At 40.2% G+C, this 23,368-nt stretch overlaps 2 protein-coding genes across 48 annotated transcripts in view; one reads left to right on the forward strand and one right to left on the reverse strand.

Moving 5' to 3' along the window:
• The window catches only part of LNX1 (ligand of numb-protein X 1), a 116,391-nt gene extending 94,126 nt beyond the window's left edge, over positions 1-22,265 (forward strand). For all 3 annotated transcript variants that reach the window (XM_021701701.2, XM_021701700.2, XM_044912948.1), the window contains 5 exons: positions 5,934-6,068; positions 11,704-11,881; positions 13,688-13,916; positions 20,606-20,764; positions 21,129-22,265. In XM_021701701.2, the coding sequence (XP_021557376.1) occupies positions 5,934-6,068; positions 11,704-11,881; positions 13,688-13,916; positions 20,606-20,764; positions 21,129-21,264 (837 nt within the window). In that variant the 3' untranslated portion in view covers positions 21,265-22,265. The remainder of the gene's footprint in view (positions 1-5,933; positions 6,069-11,703; positions 11,882-13,687; positions 13,917-20,605; positions 20,765-21,128) is intronic.
• The window catches only part of FIP1L1 (factor interacting with PAPOLA and CPSF1), a 76,495-nt gene continuing 75,305 nt past the window's right edge, over positions 22,179-23,368 (reverse strand). For 43 of the 45 annotated variants that reach the window (XM_044912983.1, XM_044912980.1, XM_044912966.1 and 40 more), the window contains one exon: positions 22,179-22,804. In XM_044912983.1, the coding sequence (XP_044768918.1) occupies positions 22,657-22,804 (148 nt within the window). In that variant the 3' untranslated portion in view covers positions 22,179-22,656. The remainder of the gene's footprint in view (positions 22,805-23,368) is intronic. The other 2 variants (XM_044912965.1, XM_044912955.1) reach the window with 1 other exon arrangement.

Genomic DNA, 23,368 nt, shown 5'->3' on the forward strand with positions numbered 1-23,368 from the left:
AAATAAGACCTGATAGATCAATGTGCTTTTTACAGATCAGCACAGCTAATACAGAGTCAAATCCCCATTTAAACCAATTTTCTTAACATGGCATTGTAATAAATTTAATACAAAGGCTAAAGAATACATAAATGTAAAAACTGTCTTCTTGAGCTGAATTCTTAAAGTCCAGATGATTTTTATACAGGGCTCTAAATTTCATGCATTCATGATAAAGCATGACTTGGTAAACTGTACAGCTTTTCAGCTTAGAATTTTGTCAGTGAATCTCATGCACAGCTCCACACTACAAATATTAGGGAATCTATTTTTATTTAATATTAGGGAATCTTGAGGCTACACTGCCCTTCCTCCAACTCAAAATATCCCATGTGCATTTTTTTTTAACGCCACAGAACAGAATCAACCACGAGAATAACTTCTAGATACCATAAAGAAATGATGTTTGAGGCAAAGGACCTGGGTCGTTCTGCTGACTCGGCAATCAGCCACGAGAACTCAAGAACTAAATTCTTATTTTGACCTTGTCATTGACCTCTGTATGACCCTGTGTACATCATTAATGTCATCATTAACATCTAGCCCTTAAAGATGTGCTTCTGGGAGCAGAAGGATGAATATGGAGCTACAGTCAAGAGGGAAAGTAGACCAAATTTCTGTCTCAAATCTTTTTCTACCCTGGTCAAATCCTAAGGTCCAATTCACCACTTTTCCTCAAAGCCTCCTTAATTTCCTTTTTCCTTGGCCAGACTCTGGTTGCTCTTTGCTCACTAAAGTAGCTGCTGCCTCTCCAGCAGAAGATATTCTTGAATTCTTTTAAAAATGTGCCAGGAGCTATGCTAGGAGCTAATGTTTCAACGATGGACAAATCTGCGCACCTCAGGTTTGCTTGCGCCAAGCTTGTTTTCTAGAAACTCTCCGCTTACAGTGCACCGTGTTAGCTTGTTCAGGAATTCTATTTCTGGAACCCCAACTTTTTGCTCAGTGAGAGGTATTTTTCTCAGAATTTCTCTTGTTCACTGGAAGAGAGGCGTAGGGCAAGGACTTTGTTTCTGCATCTCATTGTGTGGTATGTTGCCAGGTCAACAAATGACTGGTGACTTTGGTATTTTTCTAGCCTACCAACTGGCGATGGTTCTGATGCCTCCTGTGGTCTGTATTGCCATGTAGGATCTATGTGCCTTATGTGATCTCAAAGCTAGGCTGTACTGATGTAAGGTGTCCCTTAGTGAGGCCCTGGGAACCTCCTTGTCATCTTCTAATTAATCACTAATAATGAAGACTGACATCTATGGAGCTCTTGGCTTCACAGAGCTAATCCCCTATGGATGTATGACGTGGCAAAACAGGAACCCCATCACTGAGGTCCTGGGTACAGCTGGTCCACCAGCGAAGAAACTACTCTATATTGGTTCTTCCAGGTCTGATTCTATATACACACACCCCGCTCAAATTTATTAGAGGAAGTTAGAGTTTGTCAAGCTTTTGAGATGATTTGAAAACATATGAAATATTAAAGTAGAAATATTTGACCTGGAAAGGAGAAGAGCTAAGAGAGAAGAGTGAGCCTTATCTTCAAGTAAGATTGTCCCACAGAAATTGATTTGGAGCTATCTGAGAGGGTATGACTGGAGCCAATGGGCAAGCAAGAAAATGGCACATTTAGCTCAGCCCAAGGACAAATTTTCTAATTAGCACTATCTAAGAACGGCCCACACTGCCCTGGGACACAGTGAGTTCACGGTCATTGGAGGCACTGAAGCATGAGCTGGGTGACAACATGGCAAGGATTTTGTGGGGGAACTGAAGCCTGAGTTACAGAGAGAATGTTGGCTTAGCTATCTGACATCTCTTCCATATATGTGGCTATTTAATGATATGGAACCAGTGCCCCACAATTTCCCAGGGCATTGTGAGCACAAGACAGATGAACTGACAAGGATCCTTGAGTAATTGGTGGAAGGGAAGCTAAGATGGGGCAACCCCAGAGAGTATAGGAAAAAAACAAAAACCATCCCTACAACCATACATTGAAAATCAAAGCTAGACTGTCTCCCTCTGGGATCCTGGGAAAAGAAATGAGTAGGGAATGCAGATGCAGGATGAATTATTTTTTAAGAAATGCTCATTAAAACCTTTGTTGGTGGAACACTAAGGAAAGACAAGCTTATGTTATTATAGATGCAACTGTAGCTTTCACTTGTCTCTGTAACAAGAGTTCTCCAGTCAAGCATGGGTCGCCTGTGGACCCATAATGGTGTTATAAGAGTTGTGTGTTTATGGTCTCCCTGCTCTGAGCAATAGTCTGGATGCCTAACAGCTTGGAATTTCCCTGTTTCAGGTCTTTAGAATGTTAAAAACTGTTTTATTTAAGCATATATATATTTTAAAGCAGCAAATGGTGTAATGCATGTGATTTGAGTCAATCCTCCTTCACAGTGAATAGGTGAAGCCCTGGGCTAGGTGAGGAGGTCACACCTTGAAGTACAGGGGCACTCTCAAGTCTCGGTCTGCCCTAGTTCTCACTGGCTGCCTTCGCCATTGCGTGGCCCCGAGCAGTGCAGAACAGTAGAAAGACGCCCTCTGCTCAGATGTACAGCTCTGCAAAATGCCTCTCCTGCTTTGCGTGGTGGCGTCTTTGATTTTCCATTTGTCCTCTCTGTGAAGTTTCTGATCTGTGTGGTATCCTGACACTATGAACACTTCTTATTGGCCACAGTGGCTTCTGTAGGGAAAAGAACCATTCCCCGGGCTGAACATGACTGTACAGGATGCTTGCCTTGCAAGACGTCAGCATAGAGCTTTCAGACTCCTCTTTCCAGTTACAAGAGGTGGGATTTTATTATTTTTAAATGGGCTACACCTAAATGAGGCTGCCAGACTATGATTCCCTTCTGTGGCCTCTGCTTAGTCCCGTCATATAAATATTATTGGCAGTCTTGAGTCAAATCTCAAAAGAGCAGAGAAAAATAATCCTTAAACCATCACCCAAAAAGACAAGCCTTATCATGATAAATGCTACTCAGTTTTAACCCTTTGGTTTTCTCTGAATATTAGATTTTTCCTATTTCCTTGGCTAGAAGTAGTGGGTTCCAGCCTAGAGAGTCTCACGCGTGTAGCCCATATCTCTTTCACGGCACCTGTTCCTGCCTGTCCCTGAAGTAGGACAATCGGAGGACAGGAGCCATCTCCCCAAGGCTCTTAGTGAAGTGACTGGCTCAGAGCAGGCACGTGTCAGCTGTGGAGACAGAACAGCTACCAACAAGCTGAGGTCCCCAGGCGAGAACATGAAGGCCCTTAGAAGTGCTTCCCTTTAACCTATAGAAAGGAGAGAGGGTTTAACGCTTGGGCTCTTGGAAGAAGAAGGAGAAATAGGTACAGCAGTCGGCCTATGCGGCTTGTAACCATCGTGTCCAGAGTTTGCCTCGAAAACTGAGGCTGTTTAAAGGAGAAAGAAGAGAGGAAACTTCACCCGAAAAGGATTGTCCTCTAGCCTTGTCTGCTACTCAAGATAGCCACAATTGTGGCTTCCAAGAGATGCTATCCTACCCCTGTCTTGTAGCATGCTCTTCCTCTGAGCGTGCTATTGAAGCCAACGATCTGCTGCACCCATCTTTCTGGCACATATGATGTGGCTAAGCAATAAAAAAGTTTCTGTCTCCCCTCACCCCCCTTCTCACACTTCACCTTCACACCCACAGAAAGAAAGACTTGCTGGTTCTAAGGGCTGTTTCTCGACGCTAGATCCGGCTGCTCCTAAGGGCTAGAGCCAGTACAAACACATTAGCCTATTTTCCACCTGACAGCTTCAAACACCAGGAAGGAAAGTGAAACCGATGGAGTCTCCCTGAGAGCAGTTTGTAAGGTGGCTGGTTAAGAGCCACAGACCCAGCCTTGTGGAGAATTTATTTCCAAGTAAATTGATACCAGGGTTATTTATTGGAGCGTTGTTCCTGCCAACAGCTTACTACCAAAGTCGGCATTTGAAAATCCGGTGAGAAATTTGTGTTTGAAAATATGAATTAAACAGCTCTCCCATGCTGCTCCCTGGCATTTTGAATTTTACCTGGCAAGTTGATTTGATATGTCTCAGATTTTCCTCAATTCTTATGAGGTGCCTACATCACATGATTGCTCCTGGGCCAAGTGAACGTGATACAATATGCAGGCCAAAGACAAACCCACTGCTGAGATCCTTTAAAACATTGGAGTTTCCCTGAAGATAAGGAGCAAATTTGGGCTCAGCAGTTGGAGTTTTGACTGGAGTATTTTCCACTTATCTCTTAGTCATTTTTGCTTCAGAAAGTTCCTAACGATAACCTCATTAGGATAAGTGAGGCTTACAGTATAAAGAAAAACATTATTACAAAATACTCTAAGAATTGAGTTTAGCTGGCTCATATTGTAGTTCTTCATGTCTTCTTGCTTCATTATTGTTTCCTGAGCTTGTTATTTTTGTTCTGATGCAAGCTCTAAAGGTGATAAGAAACACCAAGGAATTCAAGATAGGCAAAGAACCGAGGGAAGGTATGTAAGTGAGCATTGAGTAGACCAGCAAAAGGGATGACTGGGCTTTATGTGAAGGAACATGAGTGAAAACTTGAACTTGCTTTTCGGGCCCTGTTCAGTAGGATTTTTGTAATTACGGAATTACACAGATGAATCCACTCAACTGGCCCACCATCCACCAATACACTCTTAATGCACTTCAGAGGTTGTTTTTAAAATTTCCTCTGATTTACAGCTACCCAGTTGATGATCCCTAAGTTTCAAGAGAGCTCTGAGAAGAAATGTTTATTAACGTAAGGATGCAAAACCATGAAGGTTTGGGCTGGTTGGACAACCGTGGGGATCTGAATTCATTGATGGGGCTCTGATTGATTAAGGTTTTAAAAACAAGGTCGTCCTTCATGACCTGATTTTTCCATGGTCTGATAGCCATACCTGTAAAGGAAGAAAGGCAGGTGGGCCAATGTCCATCTCTGCTGTTGTAGTGAGCGGTCAGGGGGTGGGGTGAAGAGGAGAACCCCAGAAACTTACTCCTCTCTTTTCCACCTTGTCCCCAAATCTAGTCTTTCTTGGGGACCTTTCTAATCAACTCTGGGCCATCAGGGAGCTTTATTAATGTACAATTCACAGGGCTAAGGTCTCCTCTGTCTGCCTTGTGGATCTGGAGCCTCGGTAGTCAGCAGTTGTGGAAAAATGAGTAATGCTCTCAAACAGAAATGAAATTCATCTGTGGCAGAAAGCCAATTTGTAAATTTATGGTGTGGAGTGGACCTCCCCAGTAAGAAATGTATTTGTTTGGAATGTTCTGTGCAAGCATCAGTGTATATAGCAAAGAGGAAGAGGAGTCAGAATTAGTGATAGTCACATAAAAAATAAAGGATCAAGGCAAAGACCTTTAATCAGGCTGTCTTGGAACCTATTAAGTCATCCCTGTATTGCTAAAGTGTTCGTCCTTTCCCATGCCTACGTGTCTAGCACTGTAGATGCAGGATTTCTCTTCCTGTGGTAGTAGAGTTGCTGCCACCAACTCTGTTCCTTTTTCTGTACTGTTTACCTTCGGTCCGGGTTTTAGACTTTACACTGTGTACTCTGTTCTCTCTGAGAAGTCCTTCAGATGTGGCTTGTGTGCAGTGGAGCTGTCCCTTAAAAATAACAATGTTTGATGATGTCTTTGCAAAAACTGTTGCATAAGTCAAACCTTCCCTAGTTTTTCCCTTGAAGCAGGTTACATTCCCTGATTTAAAGATAAAGGAAATAATTCTCATGTTCTTGCCAAATTACAAAATGGGCACTGCCATGAGAAATACTAGACACCATTTGTTTCCATTAGAGTAGAATAAAACTCGCATGTTGGTAAGCCCCTGGTGCCGGCCACGTTGGATGGAAGCTCTGAGAGTGGCTAATGTCTGTGTCTTCTCCCCCAGGCCAGTGAAAGGCATGTTCACCTCGTCGTGTCCCGCCAGGTTCGGCTGCAGAGTCCTGACATCTTTCAGGACGCTGGCTGGAATAACAACAGCAGCCGGTCCCCGGGGCCAGGGGACAGGAGCAGCACTCCCAAGGTGAGCCCCAGCCTGAGTATGTCCACTCCTCCTGCAGGAAGCTATTTCTTGCGAAGGCTGCACACTTAAACCTTTCTAAGTGTAACCTCTGGACTTCATCACCTGAACAGTGTTTGACTTGGCTTGTAAAACAAAAAGCCTGAAGTCCCATCCTCAGGACCTGGTGAGATAACAGGTGTCTCCCATCCAAGCAAGAGGGAAGAAGGTGCAGGAGAATTTTGAAACTTGATCTTACAGACTTCACATGGGGACATAATTTCAAGTAAAAGCCAAATATATGTCATGTTTTTCCAACAGTCATTTTGCTTAAGGACCGTTTTCATTCATTTTGAAATGAAATTGGATTTGCTTGGTTTTTGACGTTCGAAGTTCCCAATCTGCCTGATAATTATTTTATGAAAAATTAAATTATTATATATTTAATTATAATTATAATTATTTTAATTAAATAATTAAAATAATTAATTATAATTAAAATAATTCCTCTGTTAATTTTAGTATGTTTGTTTTTGCAGAAGAACCCAGGAAGATAATATAAACACTTGAAGTTCATGTAACATTAGGAGTAATGGTGGGTAATGGGGCAAATCAGAAAGCAGATGCCCTGTTACAGCATTTAAATTCGGAAATAATGTAAAGTAATGTGGATTAAGCAGAATGCACCTATAGGCTGAATGTATCCTTCAGGCCAGCAATTTGAGCCTCTCTTTCAATGAGGTGACTTAGCCCAATTTGTACTTGTAACTAAAGATAAAAAAAAAAAAATCTATAGGTAGTCCATTCATCTTGCAAGAGAGATTAAGGAATGCCTATCATAGCAATCAGAACATATCAGGCTGTGTTTCAGTTTGGAATTACTCACAAGTTTGGGTTTTTGAGTAATGGATGCAGAAACAAGACTCATAATTTTGATTGTGAAACATGTCATTAATGATACAGCCTACGAGGCCACACCCCTGCCTCTTTCTGCAGCCAGCTAGCCAGCCGTGTCCCATAAATCCGTAAATTCCAGGCTTATTTACAGTAAGCAATCTAGACAGACCAGGCAACTCCTGCTAAAACATTTTGTGGATAAGGACTCCCTGGTGTCTTTCGCTAGTAAATACCATTAATGTGTTTAAATAAAACTAATGGTATTTATTAATGGAAAACTAGTTTATTAGCTTAATCTAATTAATCTAATTAACTAATTATAGCTGGATTAACTAGACCATATTGTATTTTAGCTCATTAAACCACTAAGCATGAGGCTTCCACCAGCACTGTGGGTCTATAATCCCTTCCACCTAACCACCATGAATCATGGAAACAGCTGTTCAAATTTTTGCTGCAATCTATGTCATGTATCTAACTCCTGGAAAACATACAGAACAAACTGGCCTAGTGGGAAATTGTAATATTTTCATTTTAACTTATAGTTCTGTCTGCCTTCTGAGATGCCCTCAAACACACACACACGCATGTGGCCTCTTTAAAATAAAACTAAGACATATATGGCTCTTGGATGATTTAGGCTTTTATGATCCTACTAAGCTTTGTTTTATCTAGGAAACAAGATGGCTTTTTGAAAGTAGCAGCTCAAATGAGTCAGAAAAATACCACAGAAGGCAAACCAAGACTTGTGAGACAGAAAAGTTTGTAGCCAACTGAAAAGTTAAAGACAAATAGGTGTCAAGTGTAGGCGTGTGGCCACCTCTGTGGGAGAGGAAAGGGAAAGTGACCAGAGAGAAATCACAGAGAGACTTCAACTGTAGTGGCCCCCGTATGTCTGACATTGGGTTGTAAGTTACATGGGTAGGTCATTAGGTTCATCTTTATATATTTTTTATAAATCTAAAATGTTTTATTTTAAAAATCCCAATATTTTATAAAGTATGTATTTTTATAGCTAAGTGAAAGTAGACTGGTGCTCATGATGTTTTCGAATCAGCTTGAATTAGTTCATACTAAATTGTGTTTTTGAACATTAGGGAACATCCTGAGATCTCTGAAGTAGAGAAGGGGGGCTGGGAGAAAACCCAGATGGAAAAGAAGATCCCTGTCGTATTTAACTCTCTTTCTCCCCAACCAGAGTCCAGCCATTCTGCGTGGGAAAGGTTCATGGTGGTACCTGGGTTTTCCATTGCTAACATGGGTGTCTGTCTCTGGTGGGGAAGGCAGATGGCTGTCAGAAACACAGGACAAAGGACATATTTCCCATTTGTGGTAGCCCAGTCATTTGTGTGGAGCCCATAAATGCTTGAAACCTCCCCTTATTCAGCACAGCAAGGCTGTTGGGTAAGCACTGAATAAGTGTGGAAGAAGACTCCACTCTCCAGGAACTAATATCTACAAGTAGAAATAGCCCATCTCTGCAGCCAGGAGCACATAGGTTTTGGCGTCCGAATCTTATTTGTCATATATTTTATTTGGCAGAATTGGGTTTGAGTTGAGTTCTCTAGTCAATGAGATAAACTGTTCCTGGAAAAACTGAGTAACTGATTCTTTCATGTGTTTTTCTGACAGTTATCTGAAAATTGATAGGTTACTTTTTATCACCTGTTGAGACATGGCCTCTGAAAGCAGAGTAGTGTGGTGGGGAGAGCACGGATTTAGTCAGATATCTGGGGTTTCAGTTGCCAATCCCACCTCCCACGCCCACCCCCCTGGCCAGCTGTGCTTCATTGATCAGATTCGTTTTAATGTTGAGTCTCAGTTTTTCTGCCTGGACACATTTAAGTAAATAACAAATATTTCTTTCCCTTTCCTCAAAGATACCTGGCCAATTTGTACATTATTCAAGGAATATTTATTCACAACAAAATAATTAGGGCCTCATTTATTTCTATTAACTGGTGTGGCTGGTAAGAAGCCATTTCTGGAATATTTCATAAGATATGTAATTTTGCCACTTTCAAATGAATTTAGTGACACTTTTCTTTTAATGAAGTATTCTCAGATCAAAGGCGTTTCTTCAGTCACAGGTGTGCCCTACATGGGCATTCTACCCCACTTCATAAATGAGGTCAGGAGAGCTTTGAGTGATGATGGTATTACAAGATCTCCAAAGATCTTGTAATTACTGTGAGAAATCCAAATAACAATGTAATGTATTTAAACTTACTACCTAGAAAGGCAATTAGATTATTGGAATCTTCTTTTCCTCTGGGCAAATCTTGTAAATATTGATAAAACCCAGTATTGGCAGAATTGTGGGAAATCGGCATGTTCACAATGTATTGGTGAGATTATAGGTGATCAAACTATTTCCTATGTATCAAAATGTAAAATGCCCAGTCTTTTTGATTCAGCAGTTGTACTTTTAGGACATTAGCCCAAGGAAATATTTACACAAGTGCACAAGATATGTGTCTAAGGATGTTCACAGTGACACTGTTTAATTTTGCAAGAAGCTTATAAACAACCAAAATGGTCCTCAGTGGGGGGATAGGACATATCCACATGATGAAGTACTAGGCAGCTGTTCAAGAATGCAATAGAGCGTGCGTGTGTGTGTGTGTGTGTGTGTGTGTGTGTGTACACATACATTTTTTAATGTGAGAAGATGTCCTTGTTTTCCAGAGCATGCCATACTGTGTTTTTAGACATCACCTTGGGAGACTGATCTGCTACCCCTTCAATATCCCTGGCTTCCGTGTGGAAATAATGGAGGAAAACCCTTCTTTGTGAGGATCAGGAGTACATGCTTTACGATTATCCGCAGGAATGAGCTGAAACCACAGAGCAGCCAGGAAGAGTCTCTAGGTTTAGAACTTTGCCCTGAGTTGTGGGCATTTCAGAACTGCCTGCATTTCCAAGCAGGGCTTTTCTGAGAGATGGCTGTGATTAAGGCAGAGACATGCTATATCTAACTGCTTTGTAGGAGAGAAGGGTCATGAACTGAGAATGGATCTGTAGGGTACCTCCAGAACTCCTCTGTAGTGCTAGGACCACTGCGTTCATATTGTTACTTATTTGTCTTATGTTGAATCTTTGCCCTGAAGAAGTTCCCATTTCAGTTTTATAACTCACTTCTGATAACCAGTCTCTTCAAGGTTCTGGGGTTTATAGAGACACACACCCCAGAACTTCCAAGTACTAATTGTAACATATACCTGGCCATAGTAGTTTGCAATTCCTGATTTAGTATTCTGTTACTACCAAAAACAATTTGTGGCAACTTGTAATTTAACCATCCATTTATCTGACAAACATAGTTACCATCTTTAATGTGCTAAATGCTATATTCAGTGCTAGGGATATAGTAACAGGCTACTACTGGATACAATAAGGCCATTAAAACAGGCATGGGTAATTTTATACCATAGGAAATCATGAGATATAAATGCACAAAAAGCCTAGGCTTATCGTCATAATGAAGTGTTAAAAATGGACTCTTGTGCATGCAGGCAATAGTTCTATATGATGTTAACCATCAACTTTACAGAAATTTAATTATCATTCACTTGATTTGTTGAATAGATAATACATTCACAGGGTTCAAAAAATGGAAAGTATGCATGAAGGAGCCTCCCACCCATGCCTGATCTGTCCGGTTCCCACCTTCACACCCATAAAGCCACTTTCTTGTTTCCAGAGTGTCTTCATGAAATGCAAATATTAATACAATTTCTCCTCCCTCTTTTTAAACAGAAGGAATATACTTACACTTTCTTTTGTATCCTGATTTTTTTTTTTTTACCAGATACACTTTTTAATTTTCTTTCTTTAGATACAACTGTAAGCTGTGTTTTGAGCTATAGACTTCTCTGAGGTCTGATCGAGTATTATAAATATTTATTTGCAGTGCACATTCCAATTTATACCCCTAGGTCATTGCACAAGCAGGGAGGAGAACACATTTTCAGAAAAATTATATGTTGATATGTATTCATTGATAAATATGCCCTTGACTGACTGTCTTATTGCTCCAAGATAACACTGCATGTAGCTTTGAATGTTTTCAGTCTAGAGTTGCTGAACCAAAATCACAGTTCTCTTAATTTGCTTTTCGAAAGTCGGTCCTCAGTGTATGCTATACAATGTGTACACTATATTTTTATGTAATTAAAGGGTAGAACGGCATATTATTTAGAAATGCTGAAGTAAGAGTGAAAATGCTAATTGGAGAGAACCCAGTCAGTAGGGAGTTTTTAGAGTGGAATATCTATTAAATCCATTATTTTTCCTTAAGGAGTTCTATAATTGAGTCCCTCCTTAAATTAAACTGAGACTATTTAATTAAAATACTATTACTTTTTTTTTTAACTTAGAAAAAAAATTCCTGCTACTCATGAATGACAAGCTTTTTATGAGATACTACTATCAGGAATAAATGAGTCACTTGAAAAATTTTGGGTGCAGTTCACTTTGCGTGCTTACTATTTCTCCAGTGGCCTCCAACCTGTTCCTCTTCCATTTCTTCCATGCCCATTTGAAATGCAAACTTTCTCTGAATCAGCCTATAGAATTTGGGATAATACAACTCTGCTGAGGATGGTGGACAAAGCCAGGGTTCTCTCTGCACACGTCTTTCTCTGTGAGACCAAAGACTACCGTCATAGATTTATCCAACTTGGGTAGTTTTTGTATGTAGGAAATGCAAACCCTCTTGTGAGCAGATGTGCTATGTTTGTTTTTCTGTCTGTGCCTTTAGCCCCTCAATCCTGTGGTCACTTGCCACGAGAAGGTGGTAAGTGTCCGAAAAGACCCCAGTGAATCTCTCGGCATGACCGTTGCAGGCGGAGCATCACATAGGGAATGGGATTTGCCTATCTACGTCATCAGTGTTGAGCCCGGAGGAGTCATAAGCAGAGATGGAAGAATAAAAACAGGTAAAAAGACACTTACCGTACTGGGGCAGTGGGGTGTTAAAATGAGTTAGCAGCTTGCTGGGTCACGTCACTGCTTCCAGAAATAATGAGAGGATGAGACGCTGAGCTGCCCAGGACCTCTATTACCCATTGACCATGATTGGTTTGAGTATAGCTGCTGGACTGGGTTTCACCCCTCTTAGTTTGTGTGGGTTGATGTGGGCCACTTGGCTTGCTAATCAAGTGAGTACCTGCAAAATATGCCAAGAAGTAATGGGGAACTTCTACAGTTATGAGCAAGTGGCCTCAACTGAATAGCATAATTTGGTTCCATTCTTTCTAAGTGATTCTTTGCTGGATTGATCCTGTGATGAACCTATTCATGAATTGTTCCATTTTATGGGTTGGATGGGAGAAATACTTTCATAGATTTTGAGTCAATGAATATTAAGTGAAAGTACCATGCTAGGTTCTTTCCCACTGTTAAAAAAAAAAAAGTTTCATTATTTTAATCTTATGTGTCCTGGGCTACTTTGAATGAAGGAAAGGGATGTCACATATGTATCCTTAATAATATTGTCAATTCCCATGAGTGGGTAGCTCAGATGGTTGAGCAACTGTGTCATTTAAGGACTTAGATTCAAGAGTTCATTGTGAAGTTCCTGAAGTACAGTTGCTTGGCCTGAGGAGCCACAGGGGGGTAGCATGGTAAGGGATTTCTTTGGCCAACCTAACAGTGCATCTTTTGGGGTTAGGCAAGACTCCAAGCCTTTCCCATATGTCTCTTCCTATCTTTTTATTCTTGCTATGGCTATTCCATGTGAAAAAGATGATATTCAATGGAGGCAGAAGATCAGGAGAGAGATAAAAGACTAGAAATTGGAGGTAGGAGAGGTATGTGTTTTGGTTTGTCTTGCTCTTCCTTTTCACCCAAGCACCTGGGTGGAGAATGATGAGGTTCACCAAGAAGTGACTTGTTAGCAAGAGAACGTGAGCAGAGGATTGTGTAGTATTGTGTGGGGAAATAGCCTTGCACATAGTAGGTGCTTACCCAACAGTAGTAGTATTACCTTTGCAGTGAACCACAATGTTAACTCCTTTCTCCCTCTTCAAGAGCGTAGTTCCAGTTCATTGTTCTTAACTGCTATAGACTCCTCTGCCAGACCCTTTCAGGGGTAGTCTCTTATTCACTCATGCAATCCATATTTACTGGGTGCCTACCACATGCCAGGCTCTCTGCAGGCACTCGGAGCTTTTGCCAAATGCTCTCCCTTTGTGCTAAAAACAAGAAACAAGACGTGAAGAAGTAGGTTTTCTTGGATTAAATAGTAAACAAGGCTAATTTATCTTCCTTCTTTCCTTTTTTAATTTTTTTTATTTTTTAAAAAGATTTTATTTATTTATTTGACAGAGAGAGAGACAGCAAGAGAGGGAACACAAGCAGGGGGAGTGGGAGAGGGAGAGGCAGGCTCCCAGCTGAGCAGGGAGCCTGATGCGGGGCTCCATCCCAGGACCCTGGGATCATGACCTGAGCCAGAGGCAGACGCTTAACGACTGAGCCACCCAGGCGCCCCTCTTTCCTTTTTTTTTTTTTTTTTTAAAGGCAAGAGCCAAACACTAATGGGTATGCTTTAGAAACCTCCAAACATAACTTACCAATGCCTTGAAACATGCACACACTAACCATTTGCTATTTGAGAACTCAGCCTTATGCCAATGCAGGAGGCTAATGACAAGCCCCCTCACCTTACTCACTTCCCCGCATCCCGCTCAGTGCTTTCTCCTTGGCACTTTTACAGAAGTTCCTGTTTGCACTCTTACCATTAGGTGACATTTTGTTAAATGTGAATGGGATTGAACTAACAGAAGTCAGCCGGAGCGAGGCAGTTGCATTATTGAAAAGTACATCCTCCTTGGTGGTTCTTAAAGCTTTGGAAGTCAAAGAACGTGAGCCCCAGGAAGCTCCAGGCAGCCCAGCAGCCCTGGATTCCAACCACAACATGGCCCCAGCCGGAGACTGGTCCCCCTCCTGGATCATGTGGCTGGAATTACCATGGTGAGTCTCAACATGACCTGCTTGGAGAGGTGTGGGAGGACAATTACATTTCTTAGAGCACTCTTTTACTCTCTTGGGCTGATTCATGGCACTAGCATCTTCATGAGTCCCAGGTTTGATTGTAAGACTATTTGAAATAATTCTGTCTTCTCTTCTGTTACTGAAACTGCATGCAGAAAGCCCAGGGCAGGATAAAAGGCTGGATATGGAAACATTGCTATCCACTCATGTTGAGGACCTTGGAGCTCGCCTGTATGGTTGTGTCAGTTGCTCGTGCAGCAGAGAGCTCAGCTGACAGGGAGAGAAGGCTAAAATCCAGCCTTCTGGAACCCACCATGGAGCCAGGGGAAGGATTACCTTTCCCTAATTTGCTAGTGGTAATCCTCAGAACTTGCATGGAGGTAAAACCCTTTGTTGGTTTTACCTCCTTAGCATTGGTGGGGCCCTGGCTGAACATAATGCAGAAGAACATTTTACCTGTGCCCAGATGTTTGAGCATGTGCTGATTGAGGGTATGTCTCAGTCTCTCTCTCCCTAGTTCCTACTCTTGTAAAGTTCTTGTATAAAACTTCAGGAAGCAGCTGGGTTGTCATTTTAGTGAGATGTAACTAGAGCTTTACAGTGAAGCTGTTAAATTGTCTCAGACACTCCAGGAAAATTTTTAAGGGAAGCTTTACTAAATGACTAAATGCAGAAATTAAATATTTAAAGGACAGATAAATTGGGGTTTGCACACCTGCATCAGAGCATAAATCCTTGGCCTTCAAAGGATTGCCTTACAAATTCCAAATGCATGATTTAAATGTTAGGTATTAGAGTCACTGAAGATTGAAATGCCATGGGATTAAATGAATGAAAGTAGGATGTTTGATTTTAGTGCATTTTTCTTGAGGGTGGAGATAGGATGGTCTCTCTGTTTTTCTTTTCTTTTTCAAATTTTAAATGAGGTTTTAAAAAACATCCCTATCTCAAATACACTGACCTAGATTCCTTTTTGAGCCTTTCTTAGTTGATAAATTATTTTTAAAATAAGTATATTTTTAAACAGTTGAAAATTGAGCATTGAGGCTGTTTGAAAACCTTCAAGCATTTTAGAACTGAGTCTGAGTGGAAGAAGAGAGTGTCACTTTAACATTTTTTAAAAAATCTTTCTGAAACCGGAATCTATGAAAGTAGGTCTTTTTTTTTTTTTTTTGTGCTTGAAAGTTATTCGTCATGTATTCAGAGTTCCTCACTGTGCATTCATGTAAGACAGGACAAAATATGAGATGCTTTTTACTCCAAATACAGCCACGTGTATGCCTTCCTCTCCCTCCACTTTTTGTCACTTGGCCTTAGGCAGCAATTCTCTGCTCTTGCCAGAAGGGTCGTCTGGATGGGGTTCGTTTCCTTTGAAAGGACTGGACAGGAAGTGTGAAATGACGCCAACACAGACAACACTGGGGTGCAGTCACCACGGTGGCCCCCCCATCGCCTCGCAGTGATAGGATCACAGTAGGATCCCAAGGCACCAAAGGGGAGAGGGTGCCCTTAGATCCATCCTCGCAGACCCACTCAGCAGAGGTAGTCACTGTTACCAATTCCTTGTGCGTGTTTGCAGGGAAAGTCTATGTCAGGGGTTGGCAGACTTCTTCTGCAAAGGGCCAGAGTTGAGGCTTTGAGGGTCACACCCTGTGTTGCGGATACTCAGTGTTGCTATAGCGTGGAAGTAGCCATAGACAGTATGCACATGAATAGGCGTGGCTGATGGGTCACAAACTGGGCCGTGGTTTGCTGGCCCCTGCTCTGGGCATCTGTGTACACAAGCACACACAGTGGTAGCACACACGCTATTGTGTACCATGATTTTTTTTTTTTTTTTTAAATCTTAAGAATATCCTTGGGTGTCATTTCACATGAGTACATATCCAGCTGTGTTGTTCTCGTCCATGGCTGATAGCATTCTGTTGTACAGATGAGCCGTAATTATTGAACGAGTTCCTATGAGCAGCGAACACTTGGGTTGTTTTCCACCTCTGCTTTCACAAACGATGCTGCAGTAAGAATTCATGAGGGACATACAGGGGTAGCCATTGTCCTAGTGTGGTGTCCACTCGCCACAGAGCTGGTTATAGAAATCTGCTCGCATCACTGTTAGCGAGCAGTGAGTGGCGGTGTGGACAAGTGGGAGGCCCTTCTCATCTCTTCCTCTGTATGCGTGGCTTGTCCTTTTCACCTGATTTTCAATATCACAGATGTTTTGGGTTCTTCTAGGGGGTCCAGATATGTATATATCTTTTATGTTTCATGTCTTGTGTTTTCTGTTGAATCATTCTTTGCTTATTGTGGTCTGCCCTTCATATTACTTACTGTAGCTTATCCTTTCCAGCTTCTACTTTCATTTTGGTGGTGGTTTTATTCTTCCCTTCCATGTCTTTCTTCTGTCAGCTCATTTCTTTTCTCGTCTCACGTCTTCCTGGAAATCTTACGTCTCCGTGTGGATCTCTTGTTTATAGAGGAATTGTTTCAGGAGTATTTTAAATTCAAAGTGATGTGGTTGGTTATACATTTCATTTTCTATGGTAGCGTTTCATTTCTGTGGCATTTTTCTGGTGAGTGGTTTTTGTGTTACTGTTTTTACTGTTACTTTCCCTCTTTTCTGTTGTCTTATGTGTCTGCCTGCTAGGTCTTTTTTAATCTTTGAGTTAGGTGAATTTTTCCTGGAGCAGCTATTGGCTGGAGGGTCATCAGGGGAAGGAACCAGGGCCACCTTCCAAGTGGTAGAAGCGTCTCTTTATGACACGGGGTTGTGTTGCTTCACTTCTCTCAAACCAAGATCAGCAGTCCACATCTCTCCCATCCACCCAGACTACTCCCTGGACATACATTCGGGTTATGTTTGTTTTCTCGTGGCCTCACACGTGCCCTTCTTCTCTGTCAGATTGGGCCCAGGGAAGCTCTGCCAACAGCCAGCCTGCCTGTTTCTGGGGTTCCGCTGTGGAGTGGGTGTTTTCCCCGTCGGAGTGGGCCACTCCCTGCGGACCCCAGCTGTGGGCATCCTCGCTTCCGTCTTCCCCCTTTCACTGCCTTCGGCAGTTAGTTCTCCCTCTTCTGTAGTGACCCAGTTTTGTCTCAGCTGGAGTTTGCATTTCTGTTTCCAAGTCTCCTAGTTGCCCTTATTGTAATGTTTAAAAGCAGAAGGGGAAACATAATCTTCACTCTGACATTTTGAAACTAGAAGTCTGTTCATCCTGGCATTTTTCAGACGTCCTTAATACTGTTACGTTCCTTTATCAGGCTCTCAGCTAGTTTCAGGATGCGAGCCCCCAGTCATTACACTGCTACAATTTTTATGGATGGGTAGATCTCCTCACATCTCTACTCTTGACTGCAGAGAGCTTCAAAGACCCATTTCTCCCCGATTGATGCAATACCATTGGCTTAAATGTCTCATTTGGCATGATTGATGTCCTAAGAATTTCAGGCCATTTGTCATACCTCAGCAAGTTATTTGTTTGAACTGCTATAGACTGAGGCTGAAAATAGATATATATATTTTTTTAATTCACAAGGGCATTTCCCTCCAAGTCATACATTTACTCAAAAACATTTTCCCCTTATAACAGATTTTTGAGAAAACCTATTTGCCCTAAAGTTATGATCCAGTCAGTTACCTAAGATTCTCTACCAATGAAGAAAAGTGATGTGTCAGCAGGTCTAGAAACAGGAAATCCTTTTCTAGGATGTTGTAACAATGCCCTCAGGTACAGTCCAACACACAGAGTGAATAATCACGAAGAAGATAATGTTCGTACACTGAGTGAGCCCTGGCCTGTTCTGAACCAGTGGGTGTCAGGTAGAAGCAGTAGCAGAGAGAGTAAAAGTGGGTTATACAGGACAGTGCAAACATACCTCACCCTTCTCGGTGGTTCTTCGTGTGCCAGGAGTGACCCTTGGGCAGCAGCTCCCAATGCGGTCTCTAAGCTAGCCCAATGAGCGGATGCCATTCAGCTGAGGGGGGATGCAGAAATCACTGAAGACCTTCTGCTTTATTTTCTGTTGGCTTTCAGTCCCAAACTCCACATCTGGAAGTCTTTCAAAACATGCTCTCGTCTGGACTAGTATGACAGAGGAGGAATGAGTTAATATGTATTACTATTATGCAGGCAGAGGGTGCTTTGGGAACCCAGAAAAGATTTTGGAGTGAATTGGTGAGAAGAGTGGCAACATTTTTTTTACAAACCTCTTTGGCTTGAACAAAAGATAACTGGACTCTCATATCTACTTCTGCATTCGGTCTGTTGCCAGATCACCTATCATGTGTCTTCTGAGCTTAAATGCTTATTTGAAAATGATTTTTTTTTTAAAGGCAAATATCTCACTATTCTGATAAAAGTATTTTTTTTACCTCTAGACTCCCTGAAAGGCACATACTTTGAGAACCATACTTTGGTAGTATAGAGGCTCAGTGAAATTTTGAGGTCCTCTGAGAAAAGGGGAAACTTAAAGGAGACTGAGAAGGAACAGCCAGTGAAACAGAAAAATATACAGCTTTTTGAGCAACGCAGGACTTCACTGTAGTCCCTAACATGGAGTTTATTTTTGAAGTAACCATAATTTTCTCATTGGGAGAAAATTACTAAACTCCTTGCTATTCTTTAAACTATGCCAACTCTTCTTCCATTAGGCCTAAATTTAGAGAATGAGTTGAGAATAGGAAAAAAGCTCACATTTAGAATTTAAAGTCACTTAATATTTCAATGGTAAATCCTGAACATCATCGATCAAAGCCAGGTTCCACATTTCCCAATGGGGAGTGAAGTAATTCAACGTGAGAAACAAATGCCCAGTACTCATCCGTTCCAACTAACCAAGGCCTGACTTTGAAAGGGTTTAACATACTGCATTCTTGTTGCTGCAATGAAGTTGAAATACTCCACACGAAGGAAAGTACTGAGTGAAAAAAAATACTAGTAACACTGCCAGCCACTTGAATGCATGGCACGGAGGGCAGGATTTTTGTCTGTTCTGAGTAGGGTGCACTCAATAAATGTCTGCTGAAAGATGATCCAAGCAGACACTTTCTCTCCAATATCAAAACAAGAGTAGAGGAAAATAGACACAATTCGTGACTTAATGTTAGGTTGAAAATTTTATACTAGAACATAAATTTTAGATACTGAGGTTTATAGTTTGTCCACATGAAATAAAATACTAAGAATCAATATAAGGTCCAAGGTGATACTTAATGAAAAAAAACCCAGTGGTCAAAGGAGTAAGAAGTACTTGTTTCAAGTATTGTTCTATGTACCCGTTTATATGTTTTAAGGAATCATGGCTGGGAAGTGTTAAGGTAGCTATTTGCTCATGACCTGGGGTAAGAATCACCCAATTCTTCAAGTATTGGGCACAGGAAGGAATGTAATGCTCTGGTATTTGGAGAACTGCCAATTACCTGCTTTGTATACGAGCAGTGGGTGAGCCATTATGTAAATGTGCTGACATACCACAGCTCCTACCGGAGGAACTTACTATTGACATCAAGTCTGTGAAATACAGCTGGTGAATATTTTACAATCAAAATAGTTGTTTTATTTAATGAAAATCATTCTTCAGCTATCAGTGAAATTGATAATTGTAAATTATGTGTGACAACAGATATAAAACAAAGTTGAACTGAATTTTACCCCTACACTCTAACATTATCCCCCAAACAAAGCCAAAGCTTATTTCAAGTTGGAATCAGCAACACTATGAAACATTACACTGATTAGCAAGTTTGGTAACAAATGTTAGTGACCAACTTCATCACTTAACAAAACCTTTCACAAGAGACATTTTATTGGTTTTTCAAAAAGCAGTTAGTATTTTAAGGTACAGCTCATAAACAAAACAATCATATTTTGATTTTTACCAATATGAAAATGCTAATTTTGTTTCAAACCAATTCCTCAACTGGGGGATTTTAGTCAAATCCAGTTCCTGACAACACTACCTGTCACAACTCTAACACAGTTTACACTTGGCCTGCACCTATGTTAACTGATCCAGCTGCCACTGAATATTAAGAGTTTCTTCCATCTAATCTATTTTAGGTGAGGATTCTACTCACAGAAGACCTGTGGCCTCTCATTCTCCCATTCTGTAACTTCCTATTCAGTTTACTGTTTTTTTTTTTTTGATTATGAATCATTCTTAAACCTTTAAATGTACCTCAATTTCCATTCACTTTATGCCTGCATGCTTCTCTATAACCTACCAAACATGTAGAACTACATTTAAAACGGTATTTTTCAAAAGTCAAAACTTTGGCAACTGCATTCATTATTAGGGTTATGTTTAAGTTTTTTTCACGGAGAATCATTTAAAGGATTTTTGCCTTCGTTAAAATTATATTCACAACTAAATAAAAATGATATTGCTTGAATGTGGTTCATCAGTAAGGATTTAGGCCTATCCAATTTGTTTAATATAAACACAACATAATAGTGTATTTTAAAGGGTGTATAGCAATGGAAAACAATTCAACTAGAAAAAGCCCACTAACAGCATGAACGTCACTGGGCTTTGACAATTCTGAGTGAAACCCATCCAATGCTATTTAGCCTGAAAAAAATGTCAATAAAGGGAATGGGAGATGAATCATAGTAATTATCCACTAAGAGTTCAACCTAACTGTGCAGGTATACTATTTACACATTCTATTTCAGGTACCTGTATAACCGTAAAGATGTTGTATTACGAAGAAACACAGCTGGAAGTCTGGGCTTCTGCATCGTAGGAGGTTATGAAGAATATAATGGGAACAAACCTTTTTTTATTAAGTCCATTGTTGAAGGAACACCAGCGTATAATGATGGAAGAATCAGGTAATAATGACTAATTACCAATATCTTGTTTTATATATGCAAAAGCTTGGCCCCATTAGAAATAACGCATGTACTATATACCTTGTTTTATTGGTAAGAAAAACATCTACATAGCATTCAATTTCTAAGAATTCCTTGGTCCCTTACAGCAACTTCCTATGCTTTTAGCGTCCCTTCTAACAGAAGCTGAAGAGCTTGCAGGATTTAAATGAGGGAGGGGGGAAAAAGCCTTAATTAGGTATTCTTAATTAGAATTTTATGTAATTAAAATTGACAGATGGAGCAAAAACTAGGACCACCAAATACACTTGCATTGACTCCAGCTCTGGATCAAAATGCTAATCATGTGTTTTATGTTTTTTAGATGTGGTGATATTCTTCTGGCTGTCAATGGTAGAAGTACATCAGGAATGATACATGCTTGCTTGGCAAAGATGCTGAAAGAACTTAAAGGAAAGATTACTCTTACTATTGTTTCTTGGCCTGGCACTTTTTTATAGAATCAATGATGGGTCATAGGAAAACAGAAAACTACAGATAAGCTATGTTGAAACAATGTATTTATCTTGTCAATTTTTTTTATTTAAAGGATACACTGTAAAAATGTAAACTGTCAGGAAAAGTATGATCTAATGAAAGCCAGTTACACCTCAGAAAATGTAATTCTCAAAACATAAATCCTATTAATAGTTCTTATTCAGGGCGGAGGATTTCTCATTACTCCACAACTTTAAGTTTATATTTTTCTATTCACTAAATAGCTCTTAAACGGCTGAGATCATTTGTATGCCCCCACTGACTTCAAATCCTTCAATTAAAAATTTGGTATATGCTGAGGTCTGTAAAGGGTGTATTATGGGCATTTAAAAAAACAATTTACAGCCAGAGAAAGTGCACTGCTGAAAAATGTTCATCAAATGAGAAATATTTTTCAAATTATAGTTGTCTTTTAGTATGTGATATTAAATTCATTTCTATTATCACTATTTAAAGGATCCTAGTAATTCTTTCAAAACCATGTTGTTACCATCACCGACAAATACATCCTAAGGCTTATCCCTAAAAATGCTCACAGAATTATAAACTTGTATTCATAGATTTAATAGGAAATGACTAATCTAAAGCTCTTGTCTTTTCAGTCACAAGCTAGTAACTCTATCAAAACACATGCTGCTCAACCAATGAGCTTTGGAAAAAGCATCAAGAAAGGCCAAACCAGCTTGACCCCGGCTCATAGAAGGCCATGAGGCAATTCAAATCTGTCACAGTGACGAGGGTTTGTCCGTATGCCTGCCATAGAAACTACCCTCAGGGCAAGTTATTTCACAGACTCCAGCCAAATGCCTTTACTAATTTTTAGGATACAAAAGTTACCTATTTAGTTAACCCAAATTGAGAATGCTGAAAACCCATCAAAAAGTTGTGGTATCAAAACTGTATACGAGTTCTTCAATATGCTAAGCAAGAGTGCCACAGCAGTATTGACAAAAGACTACTTTTAATGTCAAGACTCAGAGATGCCTTTTGTAGTGCAACCTCTTGAGAGTGTTATTATTTAATTAACGTTATCAAGAAAACTATGGCCAAGCTGGAACCTTGACCTTTATGAGACACTGTGTATGTACATAGCTCTTTAAAATTCCCTGCTGAGTGACTCATTCACATTACTTTCTTGGATATAAAGTCATTGCTGTCTTTATTTTTTTAAATATTACAAGACAAAGATTTTTAACTTAACATGAAAAATTCACTCTTTTATTTTGAGAAAAAAGTTAACTTTTCATACTAAACAGAACAAGATTAAAGGTAAATTTCTTAAACATTATCCAGAAAAATAACAAGATTTATGGTACACTTTTGGCCCTAATATACCCCAAAGGCCATAGCCATGCCTATTCCGCAGGTGCAGCTTCGGTGCTCTCCTGTTCAGGGGCAGGCTCACTGCCAGCTTCTTTTCCTTCTTTGCTTCTCTTAGATTTTTTGTGCTTGTGTCTCCTGTGACTGTCTCCTTCTTCACTTTCATGGCGACGTCTACTATTACTGAAGAAAAAAAAGGCTTGTTCTTAATGTTTAAGTATACACATAGTGACAAAAATCAACCCACTGTGTCCAGGTGAGCTGTCAATATAACATTGGGTTTGAAGTAACCCATTCTTTTTCTCAAACACACTTTGAGGAGTAACCAGTTTTTTATGTGCCTTTCATAAGGAGGTGGTATTTATATTACAGGCTCACCTTCACTGATACTATCCTAGCTTCTCAGAGCCCATAGACTTTATTCTGAAAAACTACTATAAATTAGAAACTAAAGCACTAAATCAGAACAGAAAGTACTTTCTAGGGTTGATTTTAGGCAAACAATAGGCATACAATTTATTTGACTATGCGGCCCTGAATTTTCTTTGATTAAATATTACTGGTTCATATGCTAAATAAACCCCTCTCCCAACAAGACAATGTAGTAAGTCTGAGTACTAAATGTAGTCTTGTTAGATTTAAAAAAATCTTTGTTGAGCCTATAAGGAACGAACTGTTTCAACACATTATTCTTAATCTTCCAATTAGGAACACATATGCTATGCTAATTATTTGGAAATGTTTTTA

Source organism: Neomonachus schauinslandi, chromosome 2, assembly GCF_002201575.2.
Source record: "Neomonachus schauinslandi chromosome 2, ASM220157v2, whole genome shotgun sequence".
NCBI classification, from domain to species: Eukaryota; Metazoa; Chordata; class Mammalia; order Carnivora; family Phocidae; genus Neomonachus; species Neomonachus schauinslandi.